The 22,437-nt window shown below is 42.4% G+C and overlaps 1 protein-coding gene across 1 annotated transcript in view; it reads left to right on the top strand.

The window, feature by feature from the left end:
* Positions 1-22,437, top strand: part of LOC111973179 (plexin domain-containing protein 2-like) — a 199,547-nt gene that overhangs the window by 50,865 nt on the left and 126,245 nt on the right. The window contains exons 2-3 of the mRNA XM_024000446.2: positions 5,652-5,914; positions 21,980-22,126. Of these exons, the coding sequence (XP_023856214.1) occupies positions 5,652-5,914; positions 21,980-22,126 (410 nt within the window). The remainder of the gene's footprint in view (positions 1-5,651; positions 5,915-21,979; positions 22,127-22,437) is intronic.

The raw sequence follows: 22,437 nt of genomic DNA, 5'->3' as shown, positions 1-22,437 counted from the left end.
ACACACACACACACACACACACACACACACACACACACACACACACACACACACACACACACACACACACACACACACACACACTTGTCTCTTATACACATCTAGATGTGTATAAGAGACAGCACACACACACACACACACACACACACACACACACACACACACACACACACACACACACAGCATTCCTCTCTCCAGTATGGGCGCACCCTTGTACGGAAGCGTCCTGTCAGTGCCATTGAGTCAGATATACACCCAGAGAAAGGGGTCAACCAGAAGGACCCAAATACCCAAACAGAATGAAAAGAAGGGGGGCAGACAACGCCTTTACACCGTGCTTTTATGATCTCCTAAATGTCCTTGAAAGCTGTAGGTTAAACCAAATTACAGTTCTACTGGCATTTGTCGGTTAGTCGTTCTGACAGGCGTGAATCGGGCGAGAAGAGCCGCTCTTGAGAGTCACAGCGAAGGTATGCTGGGTATTCAGTGGGAGTGAAAGAGGAACGGAGGGGAAAGATTTCCTCTCACACAAAAGCTAAAGGAACACACTCATCCAGGGTGAAGCCTCGTCCTGCTGCGAATGTATTTGTGGTGTTCCTCAGGGGTCCGTACTCTCCCCTCTGAAATGACTAACACAGAGCAAGTCTTTCCTTGACAATGAGAGTTCTCAAACCCTAGATCAGTTGGGAGAAGTATCGAGCCATTACAGAGAGAGTGATGAACAGACCACAGCGCAGGTTTTTTTTCTTCATGGTGACTCAGAGAGAGAGATTCTGTGAAAAATACAACACATTTGTTCAGGGTATCTATTGTCCCGCCATGGTGTATTCTGAAGTTGTCATGGTTCCTCCTGGCACCAGAGGGTGGCTGAGACCACCCTAGATACTTTTATTGGACTCAGGTGTGTCTTATTATTTCATGATTGTGTCCCTGCTAAAATAGGTGTGTTTTCATTGGTCCTTTGCAGAAGCTTGAATTGTTTACAGTGTGCGTTCGTTTCCTGAGTGAGTTTTCGAGACTTAGTGTTTGTTGTTTTTTCAAGTGAACTGTGTTCATGCGGCTACCATATCTCAGTAAAGCATTATGTTTATCCTTAACCACTGATTCCTTGTCTGGTCTCTTCTCTGCACCTGGGTCCAACCTTATCACGTAACAGAAGTATTCTCTTTTGCCAACTTTCCACCATATACATTGACGTGTCTAACAAAGATCCTTTGGTGGGTAAGAAATAATGTATGTGTTCCTGGAATGTACAGTATAGGTTCCCTTTGGATCGGAATATACAGTGTTGGTTGACAGGGAATCTCGCGAGCATCCATTGTCTCGGTAGACGTAGCTAATGAACTTGAGTTGGTTGGAGGCGACAGTGAGAGACAGCTGGAGAGTGGGGGCCTGAGAGCAAGAGAGGGAGAGGTGAGTGAATGCTTGGCTACAGGAGCAGTGTTAGACACCTAAGAACAACATCATTGAGATCTGCATAACAAATAGTAGCATGCTACGTGCTCCAAACAGACATCGCTGACTAGACTCCATAATGAGATTAGTGTTTTAGCAACATGATCAGCATCCAAATTCCTTTAATTAAAGCACTTCTGGAAAGATTTGTCTAACTTTATTGATAGTGTGACCTGTGGTTTGACATGATTACGACTACAGCGGTCAATATACGGTTTAGTTAACCAGGACATGTACAGTACCAGTCAAATGGTTGGACACACCTACTCATTCAAGGGATTTTCTTTATTTTGACTATTTTACATTGTAGAATAATAGTTTAGACATCAAAACTATGAATAACACATATGGAATCATGTAGTTACCAAAAAAGTGTTAAATAAATCAAATACATGTTGAGATTCTTCAAAGTAGCCACCCTTGCCTGATGACAGATTTGCACACCTTTGGCATTCTCTCAACCAGCTTCATGAGGTAGTCACCTGGAATGCATTTCAATTAACAGGGTGCCTTGTTAATTGTGGAATTTCTTTCCTTCTTAATGCGTTTGAGCCAATCAGTGTGTGTATGACAAGGTAGGGTGTGGTATACAGAAGATAGCCTTATTTGGTTAAAACCAAGTCTGTTTGTGTGTGTGTTGTGTGTGTGTTTTGGTGTGTGTGTGTGTGTGTGTGTGTGTGCTGTGAGAGAGAGTCAGTAGTCTCCCTGTTCTTGTCTTTGCAGCAAACTGGTCTCTGGGTTGTTTGCTCTATGGATGCTCATTACAGAGTGAACTGTCAGGATCCACTTTGCGTGCATTAGCACTAGCACTCCCACCTCCCTACTCCTGCTCTCCTGGGTCCCACCTCCCTACACCGCTCTCCTGGGTCCCACCTCCCTACTCCTGCTCTCCTGGGGTCCCCCACCTCCCTACTCCTGCTCTCCTGGGGTCCACCTCCCTACTCCTGTTCTCCTGGGGTCCCACCTCCCTACTCCTACTCTCCTGGGGTCCCACCTCCCTACTCCTGCTCTCCTGGGGTCTCACCTCCCTACTCCTGCTCTCCTGGGGAACACTGCTGGTCTATCTGGGGCCCAGAGAGAGAGTCGAAGGATGGAGGGGAGAGAGGAGGAGGAAGACAGAAAGAGAGAGAGGAGCAGAGAGAGAGAGAAGGGGAGAGAGAGAAACCAAAGCACCTCTGTCATGAGAGAGAGAGAGCGAGCGAGCGAGTGGTGGAGACAAAAACTGCGGTTTGTTGTGTGTTTATACAGCTAAACTCATTAGCATAGCTGAAATGGTCAGGCAGGCTTAGAACCAACGTCAGGTCTGGGAACTTACATTTCAGTTGGGAAAGTGATTAAAAGGACAAACCTGGGCTAGGCTCTAGGACACATTGAAGTGATAATCTGCCTTATGTCGTGTGTGTGTGTGCGCACGTGCTTATCTGTGTGCCTGTGAATGTGTGCGTGTGTGTCCTGTCCTCACTGTGACACGTTTGAACACAGGGAACCAACTGCCGTCTGCAGAGAGAAAGCAGTCAGTCAGCACAGCAGTCTGGAACTCTACTCACGTCTTGGTGTCTAAAAACACCGCAGCTTCTCTCATATCTTCAGTTTACCACCTCAGTGCATTAGGGATGATAAGGTATGCCAATTGGCCCTGGGATTTTTCTCAACACATGACCTACCCAGCTATAACTCGGGCCCAGAGTTTTTCCTGACCAGAGTTTGACGTGGTCCTGGTCAGGTCACATGTTCAGGAACAACTCCAGGTACTAGGTGTGACTATGGCCCTCTGGTGTGTCTAAAACGGCTTCACTGCTAATATGCACCTGTTTCATCCAAAGTAGTATAATTTCTCCATAAAGCAACGAGGAATAGTCCATTGAGATAGTGAATTATGAGAGTGGCAGACAATTAATGACCAGAGCAGAGTTTTGGCTCCACCACTGGACCACTGCCTTATTGACCTTAAAAAATATGATTGTTCTATGTAATTATGCTGCTACGATCCACTGGTGTACAATATAGTTTCTCATTCCAGTCTGACTACTTAAAAAAAGGTCAATAGTTGAGAATATCTTGGTTTACAAAWTATATTGAGGAGAGAGCAGAATGATTGCGATAATAACCTTTCTCGCCCCGGGGTTCCGRTAGCGGAACACCCACAACATTCCGCTGCCTTCGCAGAGCGCGAAATTCAAAAAATATTTTGGGGAAATATTTAACTTCCACACATTAACAAGTCCAATACAGCAAATGAAAGATAAACATCTTGTGAATCCAGCCAACATGTCCGATTTTTAAAATGTTTTACAGCAAAAACACAATATATATGTATGTTAGCTCACCACAATAGCCAAACACACAACGCTATTTATCCACCGCATAGGTAGCTTTCAAAAAACCGACAAAATATAGATATAATTAGTCACTAACCAAGAAACAACTTCATTAGATGACAGTCTTATAACATGTTACACAATACATATATGTTTTGTTCGAAAAATGTGCATATTTGAGGTATAAATCATAGTTTTACATTGCAGCTACAATCACAAATAGCACCGAAGCAGCCAGAATAATTACAGAGAGCAACGTGAAATACATAAATACTCATCATAAAACATTTATGAAAAAATACATGGTGTACAGCAAATGAAAGATAAGCATCGTGTGATTCCAGCCAATATTTCCGTTTTTTTAAGTGTTTTACAACGAAAACACAATATAGAAATATATTAGCTTACCACAATAGCCAAACACACAACCGCATTTATTCACCGCAAAGATAGCTTTAGCAAAAACCAGCAATAAATATAAAATAAATCACTAACCTTTGGACAACTTCATCAGATGACAGTCTTATAACATCATGTTACACAAAACATTTATGTTTTGTTCGAAAATGTGCATATTTAGAGCTGCAAACCGTGGTTATACATTGTGAAAATGTAGCAACTTTTTTTTCCCAGAATGTCCGGATATATTTCTGACACTCACCTAATCTGAACAAATAACTCATCATAAACTTTACATAAAAATACTTGTTGTATGGCAAATGAAAGATACACGGGTTCTTAATGCAACCACTGTGTTAGATTTTTTWAAATAACTTTAGTACGACATACAGCTTGCGTTATTGCGAGACAGCGCCTGCTAAAAGGGCGGAGAATAGGACTAAACCTTTCACACAAAAATACGAAATAACATCATAAATGTTGTCTTACTTTTGCTGAGCTTCCATCAGAATCTTGTACAAGGAGTCCTTGGTCTAGAATAAATCGTTGTTTGGTTTTAGAATGTCCTTTTCTCCTGTCGAATTAGCAACCTTAGCTAGCCAAGTGGCGCGAACATGTCCATCTTCTCTCGACGCAAACAACGATAAACGTTGAATAATCTGATAATACTCGGTTGAAAAAACATACTTTACGATGATATTATCACATGTATCAAATAAAATCAGAGCCGGAGATATTAGCCGTGTATACCGAACGCTTTTCAGAAGGCAATCTGGGGTTCCTTCTCGCGCCTTCGAAGACAATGAAATTTCCAGACCTGTCACTCCAAAAGCTCTTGTTCGACCTCAGATCAAGCTAGACACCCCATTTCACCTCCCACTGCCTGTTGACATCTAGTGGAAGGCGTATGAAGTGCATGTATATCGATAGATATAAGCCAGTTGAATAGGCAGGCCCTGGAACAGAGCCTCGATTTCAGATCTTTCACTTCCTGTCTGGAAGTTTGCTGCAAAATGAGTTCTGTTTTACTCACAGATATAATTCAAACAGTTTTAGAAACTTGAGAGTGTTTTCTATCCAATAGTAATACTAATATGCATATTGTACGATCTAGAATAGAGTACAAGGCCGTTTCATTTGGGCACGATTTTTCCCCAAAGTGAAAATAGCGCTCCTACACACTAACAGGTTAAAGGAGTTGTATTGTAGTCACCTTTTCCATTTCAGAGCAAAGAAAAATATTGAATATGATAACAAATGGCTCGTGGCTTTTAAATAAATGTGAATATATATAATACATATATATATATAATATATTTAATATATAGTCATTTTGTACATATATTCATTCTTTATATTATCTGCTGCTTCTGCAAAAGCTAGTGGGGATCCAAATAAACATACCTACAATATGTCACTGCAACAAGCCTGTTCCTCTTGTACTCATTTCCCCTCATTCTCTTTCTCTGTGCACCCCAGGGGACTCCTACTCCTACGTGCAAGGGCAGCCTCTGGCTAAGGAGGACATGGCGGTTGATGTGAAGCTGTACAGCCACCGGTGGAGGCGGTGGCTGTCCCCAGAACAGCCACGTAACATGGACAGCAACAGGGCCAGCCAGGACCAGGATCAGTTGGACCAGGAGCAGGGTCAGGATCAGGGTCAAGACCAACCTGATGGGGGTTTCCCAGGCCTGCTCTCAGCAGAGGACAGCCAGGACACTGACAACAGCTCCCAGATAGAGGTACACTACATAAACAGTGTTTCCCCGACCATTAATCAGGCAAAGATGCAAGGAGGGCCTCCCTACATACCTCTGTTGCCCCCTTTTCAAAAAAAGTGGTTCAATTGTTTTGTGTTCTTATATATTTTTCCCCACACGACACAAACATGAACACCAACAAGCAGAATAGACCCAAAATGGATTACTATTGATTTGAATTGAACGTTTGGTGTTCGTAGCACTGAATGTTACTTCATGGGGCCTGGTGTTCTGCCAAGGAAAAACTATATAGGGGAAAAACTTGGGCCCACAGAGTGAACACCCCAGATAATCTGAGACAGGAAGGAAGAATGTCAGATGTTCTCTGTTAGGTCTCTATTAGAATATGAACACAGGTTAAACTGCCTCCTAAACATATTCCCTGGCAACTCCCCAAGGAGAGAAAATAGACCTCCCTAGAACAGAGTGATTAGATGATGATAAAAKATTTGACTAGGGGAGCTTTTGGCAGATGAATACTTAATATCTAATTAACGCCCAGCACATCCCCCAAGTAGATATTCATCATAAACGTCTGTGTGCGGACTGAGGGTGAGTCACATTAAAGCACCTCAGAAAGAGACCAGGTAAAGTCCCAAAATAGCACCCTATACCCTACAAAGTGCACTACTTTTGACCAGAGCCCTATGGGGCCTGACCAAAACTAGTACACTATATAGGGAATTAGGTGCATTTGGGATGAAGCCCAGAACAACAGATTAATTTAGACCTCGTTGGCCTTCTCGACAGTCACAGTCACAAAATATGGAGATTAATTGCTGGCTCTTGGTCTGTGTCACTCCGTCCCCATGAAACGAAATAAAAGGCAAGAACCTGGGTCCCTTGTTATTGTTCCTACTAGCCCAGCTCAGCGCTGCAGCCTAGAGCTCAGGTGTTTAGTCGTAACGATGGTGGTGGCGCATCTGGTCCAGACAGATGATTAAGTCACCCCGTGCCTTCTAATCATCTCAGGTCTACAGCCCCAGCGTCGCTTCGTGTGATAACAGACGACACGTTGATCACTCCACACACACACAAATGCACCCACCCACCCACACATACATGTGCGTGCACACACAACACACACCACACACACACCACACACACACCAACACACACACACAACACACACACACACACACACACCACACAACAACACACACACAACACACACACACACAACACATCACGCACACTCCCTCCCTGTTTTTCTTCACTCTTCCTGGGCTCATTTGTTGTTGCGTTGTGTGTCTGGGACAGCGTCGGCTTTTAGCACAAATACCCCGTCATTCCCTCTGTCATGTCACCCCCACCACCATAGTCTCACTCCCACTTCGCCCCACCTCCACCTTCCAATATGCCTCTCTGTCTTCAAGAGGAAGGCTAAAGTCTTTTATATTCACATCCTCAGATTAATGAGAGGCTTCCTTCCGGCCCAGCGCTGGTCTGACTAACAATACTCACTTGGCAAAAAAATGGTTGAATCAATGTTGTTTCCATGTCATTTCAACCCCCAAAAAGTGTGATGATGTTGAATCAACTGATTGGATTTGCAAAGAGTCCTCCATGTAAGGGAATTTCGTATTTTTTTCACCCAACTTTTAACCTAAATCTAATGACATGGTGACCTTTTTTTGTTGATTTCACATTAAATTCACATTAGTTGACAACGCAACCAAATGTAAATCAAAACTAGACGTTGAACTGACACCTGTGCCCGGTGGGAAAGGGACTGTCTCATCTCATCCGAGATATGACCAGAAGGAGGAAAGGAAGAAAGGATGGTGTCTTTAGTAAAGGAGGGGAGGAATAGAGTGAGCATTCATCATAGGTGGAAATAATTGTATCATCTGTTTCTTTTACTTTGCTGAAATGCTTGGAATCTCCCAGCACTGCAATACATCTGTTTGTCAGAATCTCTTAGAGASGACAGAGACATTCTCCTTGGAGCCTTGGATTACCCCGACCGATCAAACGACCAGATAATGTGTGTGCGTGTGTATAAAAGGTGTCCTCAGGTAAACCCAATGACATTCAGGCGTGCTACAAAGCYTTGGAACGAGCTAACATTAAAACAATTTGAATTAACCTCGTAACCCAGGTTTTCTATAGGTCCTTATCAATAAAACCTCACAATACGGTGCGGAAAATTCGATTTGACTGCTGGGGAGCAAGGAGACCCCCAGCTCCGCCAAAACCATTGACAACTATGMGCCGTTTTCAAGGGATTGTTTAATAAATGTTATAAACTATTTGGTTTTAGTATCATCACATAGTCAGAACTACACATTTCCAATCATTCCACATTTAGTTCTAGCATCCGAGTTATACAGCAAGTAACTGCATGCTTTTCATCATCATTAAATATCACTTGATCATGTGTTTTCAGATATGTGAGGGTAGGCTTTCCATCTGGTGTGTGGCTAGCTAGCTAAGCAAAAAACATCATTTAGCTTTCTTCATCAGAGATTAGGCTTTTGGAAAGAGCTTGACATCGACAGGTCCTCGTCCAGGTAAAATTGTCAGTCGGACTACCGTCATCACCACTATAGATGGAAAGCAAATCAAACAATATTTGGATATAGCCATCTAGTTTATCCCCTGAAAGTTAGCTTGTTAACCAGCCATATTGACGTGATCTGTTATTAGCTAGCTAGCCAATATGACGTGGCCCYTCAATCAATGTAGCCTATTGTATCTTTCAGCACTGCAGCAATTGTGATTAAACACATAAACAATGTTGAAAAGGGTATAATGTTAGCTAACTTCACTAGGTAGGCCTATGTTGGTTGGAGAAAAAAGTACATTAGGTCTCCTTACCACTATGTTTAGTCAAACGTACAAAGTTTCTACCGGTAGCTTGCAAAGTAAAAATTATTAGCGAACAGTACATCGGCAAATGCGCCTTTATGCTGCTTGACAGGCAGAGTGCACAAAGGATGGGAAATGAACCTAAACCACCCATACTTCTCAGGTATATTTCACTTTTTATTTTATATCCCTCAAATCTAATTAATGGTGGCCAATATTGAGCGATATGGTGAGGCGCCCTACGTATCTGAAAAWTACATGATCAATTGATGTTTGCTGATCATGAAAAGCATGCAGGTACTTGCTGTATAACTCCGATGATAGAGCTCAATGTGTGCAATTGTTTTGCATGGAATAATCAGACGTTTGTAGTTCTGACTATGGTCTTCAAGAGGTGATGATATTAAAAACAAATAGTTAACATTTATTTAACAATCCCTTGAAAACGGCACGCAGTTGTCAATGGTTTTAGCGGTGTAGCTCCTTCCGGTAACCACGAGCACAACTGTTSCTAGATTTTAACTGTCGGTTTTATTCTGTAGTCTTATCAAAGACTGGAGCAGCTCGTCATTAATAAGRAGCTGTCACACCCTGATCTGTTTCACCTGTTCCTGTGATTGTCTCCACCCCCTCCAGGTGTCACTTATTTCCCCCAGTGTATTTATCCCTGTGTTTCCTGTCTCGCTGTGCCAGTTTGTCTWGTCTTGTGTGTTTTTCCCCATACTCCTTTTGCTATTCTCCTTTTTATAGTKCTCCCGGTTTTGAACCTTGCCTGTTTCTGGACTCTGTACCCCCTGCCTGCCTTGACCACGAGCCTGTCTGCCACTCTGTACCTCCTGGACTCTGATCTGGTTTTGACCTTTTTGCTTGTCCACGACCATTCTCTTGCCTACCCCTTTGGATTATTAAACACTGTAAGACTCCAACCATCCGCCTCCTGTGTCTACATCTGGGTCTCGCCTTGTGCCTCGATAGCAGCAGCATGTCAACAAACAGACACGRGGACAAGTCTCAGTATAAATATAATACCACTCATTGGATGTTAGATTATCTCTTATTGCCACACTCCTTAGTTAGTTTATTTAAACGTATAAACCTCTTCCACTACCATACATTTTGGGGGGGGGATTATTGTTTTAATGTATGTGTGGCGACGTTAATTTCCCTTCATGAAAATGACACTTCCTAGTTCTATACTGTTCCGTTATATCTTCCTGGCACACAGTATAGTGAAGGCCAAGACCATAAAACCCAGGTCAAACTATTACAACTACACTGCCTCCTACCTGTTATGTTTCCTCCTCTGAACTGACTGTGTGTGTATGACCAAATAAATCAAGGAAGTGTTCAAGTTTTAAGTACGCCTCGGGGGTTTATTATCACATATTGCGCCATAAGTGTCAGAGTTACCAGGAGCATGCACTATACTGTGTATGTTCTGTTTCTGTGATTACAAGAGATTGTGCACTCACTGTGTTGTTAGCGTAGCCTCTCTCGCTGCACGGTGAGTTGCTTGATGAAGTGCTGCTTTTTGATGTTTGTCCAGCCCGGGTCATATTCGTGAATGCACATCTTTGCAAAACATTTTGTCATGGAAAACAAGCGTTTCTTTTTGGAGGAATTCATGTAGGCCCCTCCCTATTTTTGGCCCTCGTGCTGGATACAACCCTATTCTGTGCTGTCTGTCTGATTGCTCAAAATAATCCCAGGGGAGGTTCGCATATTACATTATCCATGTCTGTTTAGTTGGAGATAGAGAGCGAGGGAAAGGAATCCCTCCGGGAATTGACTTGGCTCTTACATTTTTCATTGCTTAATTTGATTTCCTTCTCATATTTAGTTGCAGAACAATGCTTTAGTATGAWGCTTTTAAAGTGCCTTTATTAAAAGATTATCTGAGAGCGATGAATTTCTAAATGAATGTTTAATATACTTCAGTATATGACAGTATCAGGAAATAGCGTWATTCATGCTGATTTGTGTCAGTACTACTAGATAGTTGACTGCAATACTCAGCACAGTTATTGCTCTCCAAACTGAACCTGCAGGTCTGCCTTGACCTTAGCCTGCCTACCCTCTCTCACTGTCCCACCTGTGGAGTGTGTCTCTCTGCCAGACCTTCCTCTACTGTGCTTGCTAGCGTAGCAGTGCTAACACACCGTTTTTCTATCAGCCTCCAGCACATGTTGTGGCTAAAGCACTGGAAGTCAATATCTTGAGATGAGGGAAGTTGCCAATATCTTGTTAGTTAGGGATGGATCGACATTTACAGAATTGTTACCTGGAGGAAAATGGGGGAGGGTCATGCTTTTTCAATTTCAGTCAAGGGGAGGGTTTAGTATTTTTTTTTTAATCTTGTCCAGGGGAGGGTCATGTAATTGATGAAATTTCAATATTTCGCAGTGTTTTAGAATGAGTTGCTTATTAGGCTGTATATCGATGTGTGACCGATGCCACTCCTCATCTCTGATTCTCCACTTGGCGCTCAATATCAAGTGCGCCTATAGGCTATTTAGCGTGGTCTCAATCAAATTATCCATACCCTATAGGCTACGAAGTGCACGCTCGGAGAAGCACAGAGCAAAGTTATATTTCATAGGTAGCTGCTGGGATGGTGTAAATACAGCTAGGCTGCATTACACARYGCAATGAATATTGTAACACTGAGCTCCYGCCTGCTCTGCTCTTGCTGATCAAAGAGGGTTTGGTGTGCTGCCTAACAATTGACTGTGCTGTGTTGGCCTACAGTGGCTGTTCAGGAGGAGAGTCAAAGGCTTCTTCCAAAGGTTTTATTTATTAGGCCTWTTCCAAAAGATCTTGCGCGCGGACTAGCCTACAGCTTGCTACTACTATAATTGATTATATTAAAAACAATATGTTACTTGCTCATGATGTATTTATCAGAGTTATTAACCTCGCAAATTCGAGTAGGCATAATTCATTTTTATTTTATTTTTTACCCCCTTTTCTCCCCAATTTCATGGTATCCAATTGTTAGTAATTACTATCTTGTCTCATCGCTACAACTCACGAAAGTCGAAAGCCATGCGTCCTCCGAAACACAACCCAACCAAGCCGCACTGCTTCTTAACACAGCGCGCCTCCAACGGAAATGCTGTGCACCTGGCTCCCTTGTTTAGCGCGCACTGCGCCCGGCCTAACACAGGAGTCGCTGGTGTGCATGAGACAAGGTTATCCTTACTGGCCAAACCCTCCCTAACCCGAACGACGATAGGCCAATTGTGTATCGCCCCACGGACCTCCCGGTCGCGGCCGCGGCCAGCTGCGACAGAGCCTGGGCGTGAACCCAGAGTCTCTGGTGGCGCAGCTATCGTTGCAATGCAGTGCCCTAGACCACTGCGCCACCCGGGGAGGCGGCATAATTCATTTCAACCGTCATCCATAGATTTGTCGGTTAATTCCTCCACCCACTATGCACTCTTTAAATCGGCTACTTCCGTGTCAGTGAAGGAATGTTAAGTTAAAACCAAGACTCGAATTGAGGGSGTATGAGAGGGTATGCCATAGMKAATGTWCKMTCTAATTTCTTGGGGCACTAAGCACATTTTAGGTCTTGTGAGCGGAAACTTGAACATTGTGAGAATTTTTTGCAACTTCCGGCGCGCGTTTACAGTGAACACTGAGGCTGTACCCTTACAGTTTTAGACAGTAGCCAATAGGCTATTGTGGCTATTTGAGCATAATGTACAGTAGTCCTACCAACAAAACTAACGGAGCAAATCCCGTAACATTTTCACATGGAAATAGCTTTTGATTTCTATGATATAGCCTACAGTAGCCTATATGTGGTGTTAAGTGCAGGCCTACATTGCAGAWTTTTTWWAATTGTTTTTACATTATGAAGGGCTTGACATTAATTAATGATTTTTTACTTGGTCTGTAACACAATGGGACAAATTGGTGACTGTAAATGGAATTGTATTGTGTTTTATGGCGCAAGACACCACTTTACAAAATACAAATAATTATTATTAACATACAGAGAATTAGACAATGTGCATTAGCCTACCCYTCTGCTTATTGGCTTATTTGCATATTCAAGTCTGTCACAAAATACAACACTGTCCCTTTAATTAAGACATAAGCTTTTTACCTGARTGGCTTTTCAAAYACAGCTTTAAATGTAGCTTACACGTTTTGTGCTCTTGTAGGAATCAGTAACTCCCCATTGCTGACCTATACTTAGCTATAACTGGGCTAATAACTCGCTAACTATCAAAGAATATCAACARGTGAACACGCTTGGCTCTTCGCTCTGATCTAAACTGATCTGAAAAGCTCATTCAGTCTTGGGTGATTGAAAGACCGCTCCAGGGCTACCCCTGCAAATAGAATTCTACTCCGTTGCACTCTGGTTCTGCCTACAACAAAATCACAGACTTTTTTTATTTATTGATTTCACCTTTATTAAACCAGGTAGGCTAGTTGAGAACAAGTTCTCATTTACAACTGCGACCTGGCCAAGATAAAGCAAAGCAGTGCGACACAAACAACAACACCACAGAGTTACACATGGAATAAACAAACATACAGTCAATAATACAATAGAAAAAAGTCTATATACAGTGTGTGCAAATGAAGTAAGATTAGGGAGGTAAGGCAATAAATAGGCCATAGTGGCGAAATAATTACAATATAGCAATTAAACACTGGAGTGATAGATGTGCAGAAGATGAGTGTGCAAGTAGAGATACTGGGGTGCAAAGGAGCAAAATAAATACATAAATAACAGTAAGGGGATGAGGTAGTTGGATGGGCTGTTTACAGATGGGCTATGTACAGGTGCAGTGATCTGTGAGATGCTCTGACAACTGGCGCTTAAAGTTAGTGAGGGAGATATGAGTCTCCAGCTTCAGTGATTTTTGCAGTTCGTTCCAGTCATTGGCAGCAGAGAACTGGAAGGAAAGGCGGCCAAAGGAGGAATTGACTTRGGGGATGACCAGTGAGATATACCTGCTGGATATATACCTGACTCAGTCTTGCAAAGTTAGATTTGTTTTGTTGCATTAAAAAAGGGGCTGAWATAATGTTGATRCGATCAACAACAACAAKAARGTTGATCTATATAGTGCAAACTAATAGGGTTCAATCTCTTGTGTCTCTGRGCAGCATGGCATTTCTTCTGCACAGCAGTCCTGGAGGAAGTGCGCGCACGCTCGCAGATTAGAGGGAACATTGGCCATAGGCCTACCTTTTATTAAAGAAAATGTCAAAAGCACAGGCCTACCCCTTGTTAGTTTAAGAAAATKAAATAAAACAGGGAGCTATAACAGCACTTTGGTCGGCAATGTTTTATGCTACAAACAAGATGTAAAATACTCGGGAAAGACYTGACTCAGAGGGGATATCATTGTTTAATTTCTTTGACATTCAGAGGCTGAGCTACAAACTTTTATATCCGAGGAGAAAGAAAAAAATTGGACTTTGCTTGGGAAGTAATCTAATTATGTCACTATCAATTGATTAAGWTATTKACTTTCTGTACAATAGAAGATGTTTAAACCCAGACAGCTTTTAGGGAAATACTTGTGATCTTCTCTTGTTGGGTTAAGCCATGGAAGAAGAGTAGCCAGCAGGTAAAGCTCAGATTAGAGTAGGCCTACTCTGTCTGGGGTGGAAAGATAGACCTAACTTTTGGAAGTACCATGCTCAGATTCCTAATGACTTCTCAGATTAAATGATTTGCAAACAGGGACAGTTTCATTGCAAAAAAAGACACGCCGATTTGACATTGGAGAAATATGATAAGACGAARACATAGGTCRATGTCMCTGTCCACTCTTAGTCTGTATTTTCCAGAATTTGTGTGGTATTAATAAGGATTCTGCTAATATATAAAAACATAACATTTTTATTAAAGGCCATTTTTTTCTTGGACCTGCAAATACAATGATAGGTTAATGCAATGCATTTACTATAAAAGAGATCAATCCACCCCTACTCTTGTCCACGGTSGGCTGTGAACCCACAACRTTCTGGCCCGCAACCCTGTGTGCTATCAAAATTCTTGCATTGCCATGTAATGCTTACAAGATGAAGAACAGTACCTACAARTGCATATCTAAGGCTCTGGTCTGGCCAAGAAGTGAAGCCAAACATTCTCTGCTATCCACTTTGTTTTAATTATTATTTTTGGTATTGGGGAATGGTCATGTTTTTTTTTCAAGCGTTCAGTTAGGGTTTAGGTAAAATATATTTTGCTGAAGGGAAMGGCCATCCATTTTAATTTCAGACAGGTCAGATTTTCTCCATGTACCCCTTATTATAAATAATTCACTCCCTTAATTCCCTTTGGACCATTTCACAGTTCAGGTAGGGACAAGTCTCCTCATCTCTGTGTCCTTAAATAAACTCTAGTCGGCATTCCAAATGGCACCCTATTCCTTTTTCAGTGCACTACTTTTGACCGGGTCTCTGGTCAGAGGAAGTGCACTATATAGGGAATAGGGRGTCGTTTGGGCRGCGTCCCTGGCCTAGAAGCTGCTAAGCAATGAGGCTCCAAACCACATGTTTATCTGCAGCACAGAGAAACCCTAAACCCTTGGAACACTAGAGCTCTTCAATAACAACACTCTGTATGAGGGTGGGTGTAGGCCGTAGACGTAGAGGCGTCGGCCTACAGTAAGACGTAAAAGGCCGTAGATGTAAAAGCTTGAGTTCATTTTTAAAACAAGAGTCTCAAAACACAAGGRGTGACTTTCTATCCGTGTGTTTCACGATTTAATGTTTACCGTTTATTTTTTGTTGACTCCTGTTTTCTTTCACACCTGGATGTGTTCAAGCCCTATCGATTTCATTAGTAAGCAGGTGCAGCACACCTCAGCTCCATGCAATGCTGTTGGATTTCACCACACACTCCACTAATGCTGCTCCAATGGGGAGGGGATGAGTGATGAATAATGGATATAATGGAACATAGACGTTAGCAGCCAGTGTGAGACCAAGTGGCACACATGAGTAATGTCTTCCTTTTAAAGTGTAGATGGTTACCAGGGCCCCTGATTTGTGTGTGTGTGTGTATGTGCGTGCGTGCGTGTGCGTCCTTGCGTGATATAAGGGATTTAGGGACTCGTGCATACTGTATGATTTATGATTTCCCTGTACTTTTCTTATTCAGTATTGCCACACCAATGTGATATATGCTTCATTGTGACATGATAAAAACATTCAAACTATTTATTTCAGCTTTATTGCCTTGTTCTTTTCCCAATTAAAGCAGAAGGGTTATTCTTTCTCAGGGCTGTAGGGTGATATCACGGTGCAAAATAGTTCAAATCAGTGCAAGAATACTGTGAAACTCATTACAATCTGACAGTGTGATTTATTTGGACACGTTTTGAAACAATGATGTGATTTTTTTTATCTTGAGTTTAGTAAATGGAGAAAAGCATTAGTAGTGACCTTTCTATAATGCACATTGCTGAAGAGAAATTACAAATGTAATCACACTGCCCGATTWWWAWRKAAWRKAYSRTTWWTTWWWKKYSKKKWTWAYYKKWTMYAWMSKAKSSKAWMMMSRTWAKKWMYWTTWWTTTTTATTTTTATGAAAACTGAAATATTTACTACACAACYAACAAAAGAGGATCAAAAAAACTAACTATAAAAACTGAACGACTAAAAAAACACCCTAAGGAAAAGCAAAGCTAAAAGGCTGTGTTTTAAGATCTCTTTTAAATATGTCCACAGTTTCGGCCCCCCTCAGGTTCTCTGGCAGGCTATTCCAGGCTGCCCCTCCATGCCTTTTGGTCCTAGCCTTTGGAGTAGTTAAAAGGCCAGTGCGAGAGGACCCGAGGGACCTACTGGGTACACACAGTGCCTTCGGAAAGTATTCAGACRCCTTGACTTTTTCCACATTTTGTCACGTTACAGCCGTATTGTAAAATAGATTTTTTTTTAAAGTAGTCAGCAATCTACACACAATACCCTATAATGACAAAGCGAAAACAGGTTTTTAGAAAAGTTTGCAAATTAAAAACAGAAAAACCTTATTTACATAAGCATTTAGGCCCTTTGCTATGAGACTCGAAATTGAGCTCAGGTGCATCCTGTTTCCATTGATCCTCCTTGAGATGTTTCTACGATTTGATTGGAGTCCACCTGTGGTAAAATCAATTGATTGGACATGATTTGGAAGGCACACACCTGTCTATTGTCATGACTGTCCTGTGAGGATCACAATGGGTCAGATCAGCTTGGCAATGGTTGACAATAACCAGACCTTCTCTCACCCACAGAAGAGGCGAGGAGGGAACTGGACCGGGTTTGACAGTTCACACCCTGTTGTAAATTACAGGAGAAAGGGGGGCTCTTTCTCCCCCTCCAGTTAAATCCACCAGAGGAATGTCTTTGTTAACAGGCTTTTCCCGCCGAAACTATAACATGGTCAAAAGTGGATACTTGAACAATAATTCTAACATAAGAATATGCGGAATGGTCAGCAGGGAGCTACAGAAAACTAATGCCATATGGGTTTTCAGTTTGTCATAAAAACTTGTATTTACGAAATACTGTAACTTGGAAAGTATATKCCCTTTATCTGTCAAGTTTCCATCCAATACGTTGTGCATATGATATGAAAAATMATGAAAGTAGTTTTATTAAGATATGACTGTGATTTTAGGAGGCATAAGAGAACTTCCAATCATATCCTTTGCACATTAGTAGTCACACCCCGAGTGAGGTCAGAAGAGCGTGTAAGACTGACGGAACTGTCCCCTTTGGCCAGAGGGAATTGGACTGCCAACAGAGATTAACATTAGCTCAGGAAAGACATGGAGTTGCAGCCCATGTCTAAAGTGGTTTAAACTTCGGTACACGTCTCTGAATGTCCTTGAGTGGCCCAGTCTGAGCCCGTACTTGAACCCGATCAAACATCTCTGAAAATACCTGTGCAGCAACACTCCCCATCTAACCTGACAGAGCTTGAGAGGATCTGSAGAGAAGAATGGYAGAAACTCCCCAAATAAAGGTGTGCCAAGCTTGTAGCGTCATACCCAAGAAAACTCGATTCTGTAATCACTGCCAAAGGTGCTTCAACAAAGTACTGAGTAAAGGGTCTGAATACTTATGTAKWTTTTTTATTTCAGTTTTTWATTTTTAATAAATMACCAAAAATGTCTAAAAAACAGTTTTTGCTTTGCCATTATGGGGTATTGTGTGTAGATTGATGAGAGGGAAAAAACGATTTAATACATTTTAAAATAAGGTTGTATCTTAATAACAAAATGTGGAAAAAGTCAAGGGGTCTAAATATTTTCCAAAGGCACTTAAAGCATGTCTGACATGCATTGGGGTGCACAATCGTGGATTGATTTAAAAACCTATAGAATAATCTTKAAATGTATTRGAAAACAATGGCTTTCTTCGGTAGACCAGACAGGAGAGCATGACAGTCGTCAAGCCTGCTTGTAATAACAGCATGAATGAGTCTCTCTGTATCAGCCTGAGAGAGAAACAGCCCCACTTTGGCAATGTTCCTCAGGTGGTAAGAAGCTATTTTGGTCACATTCCTAATGTGTGATTCGAAGTTGAGTTCAGAATCTAAAATAACACACAGTGTCGAATGCAGCACTTAAATCCAAGAGTACAAGAACAAAGAGCTGGCTCTAAGATCATGTATCACTTTAACTAAAGATGTCTCTGCTGTGGTGGGCACAAAACCCAGATGTACATTTTGTATTTTTWAATTTAAAAAAAATGGCACTTAAAAAATAATTTAGCTTCTAATGAGTTTTTTTWATGTGTATTTTGCACAGATTTGAACTATCTTGCACCATGAAAACACTGTCCCTGGTCTGAGCTAAGTGACTATACCCACAGGTAAATGTCTGGCTGAGAAATATTTKTCTAAAGTCTCAGCTTCTTTTACTTTGCTGAAATGCTTGGAGCAATCTCCCAGCATGGCAATACATCTCTTTGTCAGAATRTCTTAGAGATGACAGAGACATTCTGAAATGTAAGACATTGGTATAGAGATATTCAGGCTTCGCCGTAATGCAATATTATTGGACTTGAGTAAATGGCTCAAACATTAAATTGGAAAGTGAATTAGAGATTGTTTGGTTCACTGAATACAACTCATACAGCATACTGTATGTGGGTTTATTTGTGTGCCTCAGAAATTCTGAATTTATACAACCGCAAAACTGGATTCGATGTCAGTGGCACACCYACATTGACTATATATATTTTCTTCTTCATGTTTCTGGGCTGTGATGGACAGAGTAGGGAATGTATTCAGGTTTGACTGGTTGYGTTTCAATCTCTCTTTCCTCTCTCTCTCTCATCATCCATCCATCTTCCAGTCACCTCAACTCAACCATTCCTTTCAACCCACCCACCCTTCCTTCCTCTCCTCTTCAATCTGTCAGGATATATACTGTATATATTTCTCAGCCTGCGGGCATACGCAATATAACAAACAGTACATAGGAATTCTGGTTAAAATGAATGGGTCAAATGCTCCGCCATCTTTCCTATGACCTTTTGAACCTATTCCCATCCACCCCGTCTATGTACCCCCTCGTGTCTCTGCTCTCTGACCTTGGCATCCAGCGTCCCTCTTTGCCTCCCCCTGACGCCCAGCTGGAGGATGGCAGCCTTCCCAACCCTCTGATCCCTCCACCCCAGGGAAGGGGAGGGGAAACTGGGCGAGAACAGCCAGCTGGCCCCCTCTCACCTCCAAGAGTTCCTCCCTCCTTCCGTCCTCTCCTCCTCTCCAAAGATGGCCTGAAATAGCCAACACATCTTGTGCTGATTAGTAGGAACCGTAACAAGGCTCTGTTTGTGTCTAGCAGTACTCGTTTTCTTTTGTTTTACAAGCGTCTTTGTTTCCGAACCCCCAAAACAAATCTGCTGAGTAAGCCTGACTGGCTGCTAGAGGGTGCTTGTTTTCCTAACAAGCTTTGTCTGCACGGGTCGCTCGCAAATGTGATTCAACATCTTTGGTGACGTGTGTTTAAGGTCGACCAATTCATCAAAAGCAATATCCCATCTGTGATGCCCAGCTTGAATTAAGAGGTTTTAATATGTATTCATCCCACCAGGGCTATGTAAAGCCAGAGCACTCTCACTCTATTCCACACTCTAGTATTACAGCATGGGTTGTATTGAGGCCCACACATCTTTCAGATTACTCTTCTCCAAGGAAAATAATATGACGTGTTTATTTTCAATGAAAGAGTTGAGAGTTATTTGTGTAGGTTTAATTGATGTAATGTTTCTCACAGCTCTTTGATTAGCCCACCTCACACACACACACACACACACACACACACAAATACACACACACCACAATGTTGATATTATCAGTGGAAGCACAAAGCGCAGCATGTCCTACTTCTATCAGTCTGATAGAGCTCAGTTGAAAAACCTCCTCTCTCTCTCTCTCCAAGCAACACCATTGGGCAACTTCCAAAGCTGCTGAATATTATCGTTTTTCAACCCACAATAACAAAGTACAATGTAGAGATTCAGCATATTTTCTAAGATGTTGTCTTTGTTTGGCATGATGACTGCTGACTTGTCATTTGGAGAGACTGGTTACGGTGTCTTTGTAAACAACATTTCACCTGTCTATAGTCAAAAGCATCTTGGTACGTCCCAAATGGCACCCTATTGCATTTATATTACACTACTTTTGGCCAGGGGATGACAGGGAATATTTTGTATTTGGGGTTTACGAGAGGCCCAGAGAAGATGTCCCATTAAAAAAACGTTCTACCAGCTGTTAGAGGATTTGTCCCAAATGACACCCTATCCCCTATATGGGGCCTGGTCAAAAGGAGTCCACTATATACATAATAGCGTGCCATTTGGGACGCAGGCAGAGATATGGGTCCAGTGCAGGGCGTTCGGCTTACTCCATACAGGAAACAGTAAAAGGAGTCGTGCAGCGTCCACGTCGCTAGTAAAAGCTTTCGTGAATGTGTCCGTTAAAAAACGTGAACGGGCCTTTTGCACTCCATTAACCTATGGGCCAGGCTTTTAGGAGTGCAGGAAGTCACGCTTTCTGGCTTTCCTAAATTGATTAGGTGCCATTACGACCACACACACACACACACACCACACACACACACACACCACACACACACACACACACACACCACACACACACAACACACACACACACACACACACACACACACACACACACACACACACACACACACCACACACACACACCACACACACACACACACACACACACACGCCTATACAATATCATTGTTCCAAGGTAACAAGGGTACCAATTCAGTTCTACAGTTTTAACTCAACTACTGTAAATGGTAGTCACACATTTAACTGTAACTGTTACCATTTCAGACTAGTCTTCCATGTTTTATGCAGATAATATTCAAAAGCCATGCAAGCCTACACAACCTTATTGTTCCGTAAACAGTACCGGTCAACACAAGTCATGTTCATTGAAAAGCTGAACTCTGGGCCTCCCGAGTGGCGCAGCGGATCCTTGACCTTCTCCTCTACCGAGTCTGTAGGGGATTTGCTTCGATGGGACAAGACTGCAATTGGGTAGGAAAAGGGGTAAAAAAAATTTTTTTAATTAAATAGAGCTGATTTCTCCTAATGAGATGTAGGAATAACTTCCTATAAATGAATGCTGCATAATAATACTATTCCATGGTTGTTAGTGCTAGTCTATATGAATGTTCGATGTACCGCACAATAACACTACATCCAGAGATTGTTGAGTGGAAGTCTATATTCAATTCAAGTTCGGAGAGAATTCGTCTGGGTTTGGAAATTGCCTCGGACAGAATGTGTGCGGAGCAGAGATTTAATTTAGTCTGTCAGGGTCTGAGCAGCAAAGGGAGAGAGAGAGGGAGAGAAAAGAGGAGAGGAGAGAGAGAAAGAGAGCGAGAAAGAGTTGTTCCTGTCTTGCTACAGCATGTCGCATCATAAAGCTGAGTTAATGTACATGGAGGAGCAGAGGCTCTATTTGAATAAGTCACCCTGAGCACAGGGTTACATCCACTCTCGTTCACTACTATCCCTCCCTACCCAACCACGTTTTAGCGCTCTGCCTTTCTTAAATCCCACACTACGAGTAACGACTCTCGTCTCTTGCTATCGACAAATGGTGACTTATGGAACGGATGCTTTTGTTTGGTTCTAACAGAACTTCTATAGACCGTCTGTCAAGGGACACTCCAAAGAAAGTGTAACCAATCAGTGCGTTTGTTTTGTGTCCAACAGGAGGACACCGATCACAACTACTACACATCAAAGACCTACGGCCCCACGGACCCCATGAGCAAGGACTTGTGGGTAAACGTTGACCAGATGGACAAGGAGAAGGTGAAGATCCATGGCATCCTGTCCAACACTCACAGGCAAGCTGCGGTAAGACAACCTTCCTCTCAGATTCTGATTAAAAGTGTGGACACCTTGAAGTTGTATGATATCATATAGACTGGCATCAATTGGACATGTTTTGGGGCATTGGTCAGACTCTGCAGSGGGAGATGAACGCCTGCAGCAGTAGGGTGGAATTGCCCCTAGACGCTGATCTTGGGTCAGTTTTGCATTCCCCCACTAATGGTTAAGGTTAGGATTGGGGGGAGATCCTAGATCTGTACCTAGAAAAGCTTCACTCCGGAGCACACTACCTCTGCACGGACAGGTGCACCGTGTGAGGCGCACACTGCTGAGGT

This window comes from Salvelinus sp. IW2-2015, linkage group LG14, assembly GCF_002910315.2.
Source record: "Salvelinus sp. IW2-2015 linkage group LG14, ASM291031v2, whole genome shotgun sequence".
Taxonomy (NCBI): domain Eukaryota; kingdom Metazoa; phylum Chordata; class Actinopteri; order Salmoniformes; family Salmonidae; genus Salvelinus; species Salvelinus sp. IW2-2015.
The sequence above is the reverse complement of the archived record's forward strand: the minus strand, read 5'-3'. Positions and strand labels throughout refer to the sequence as shown.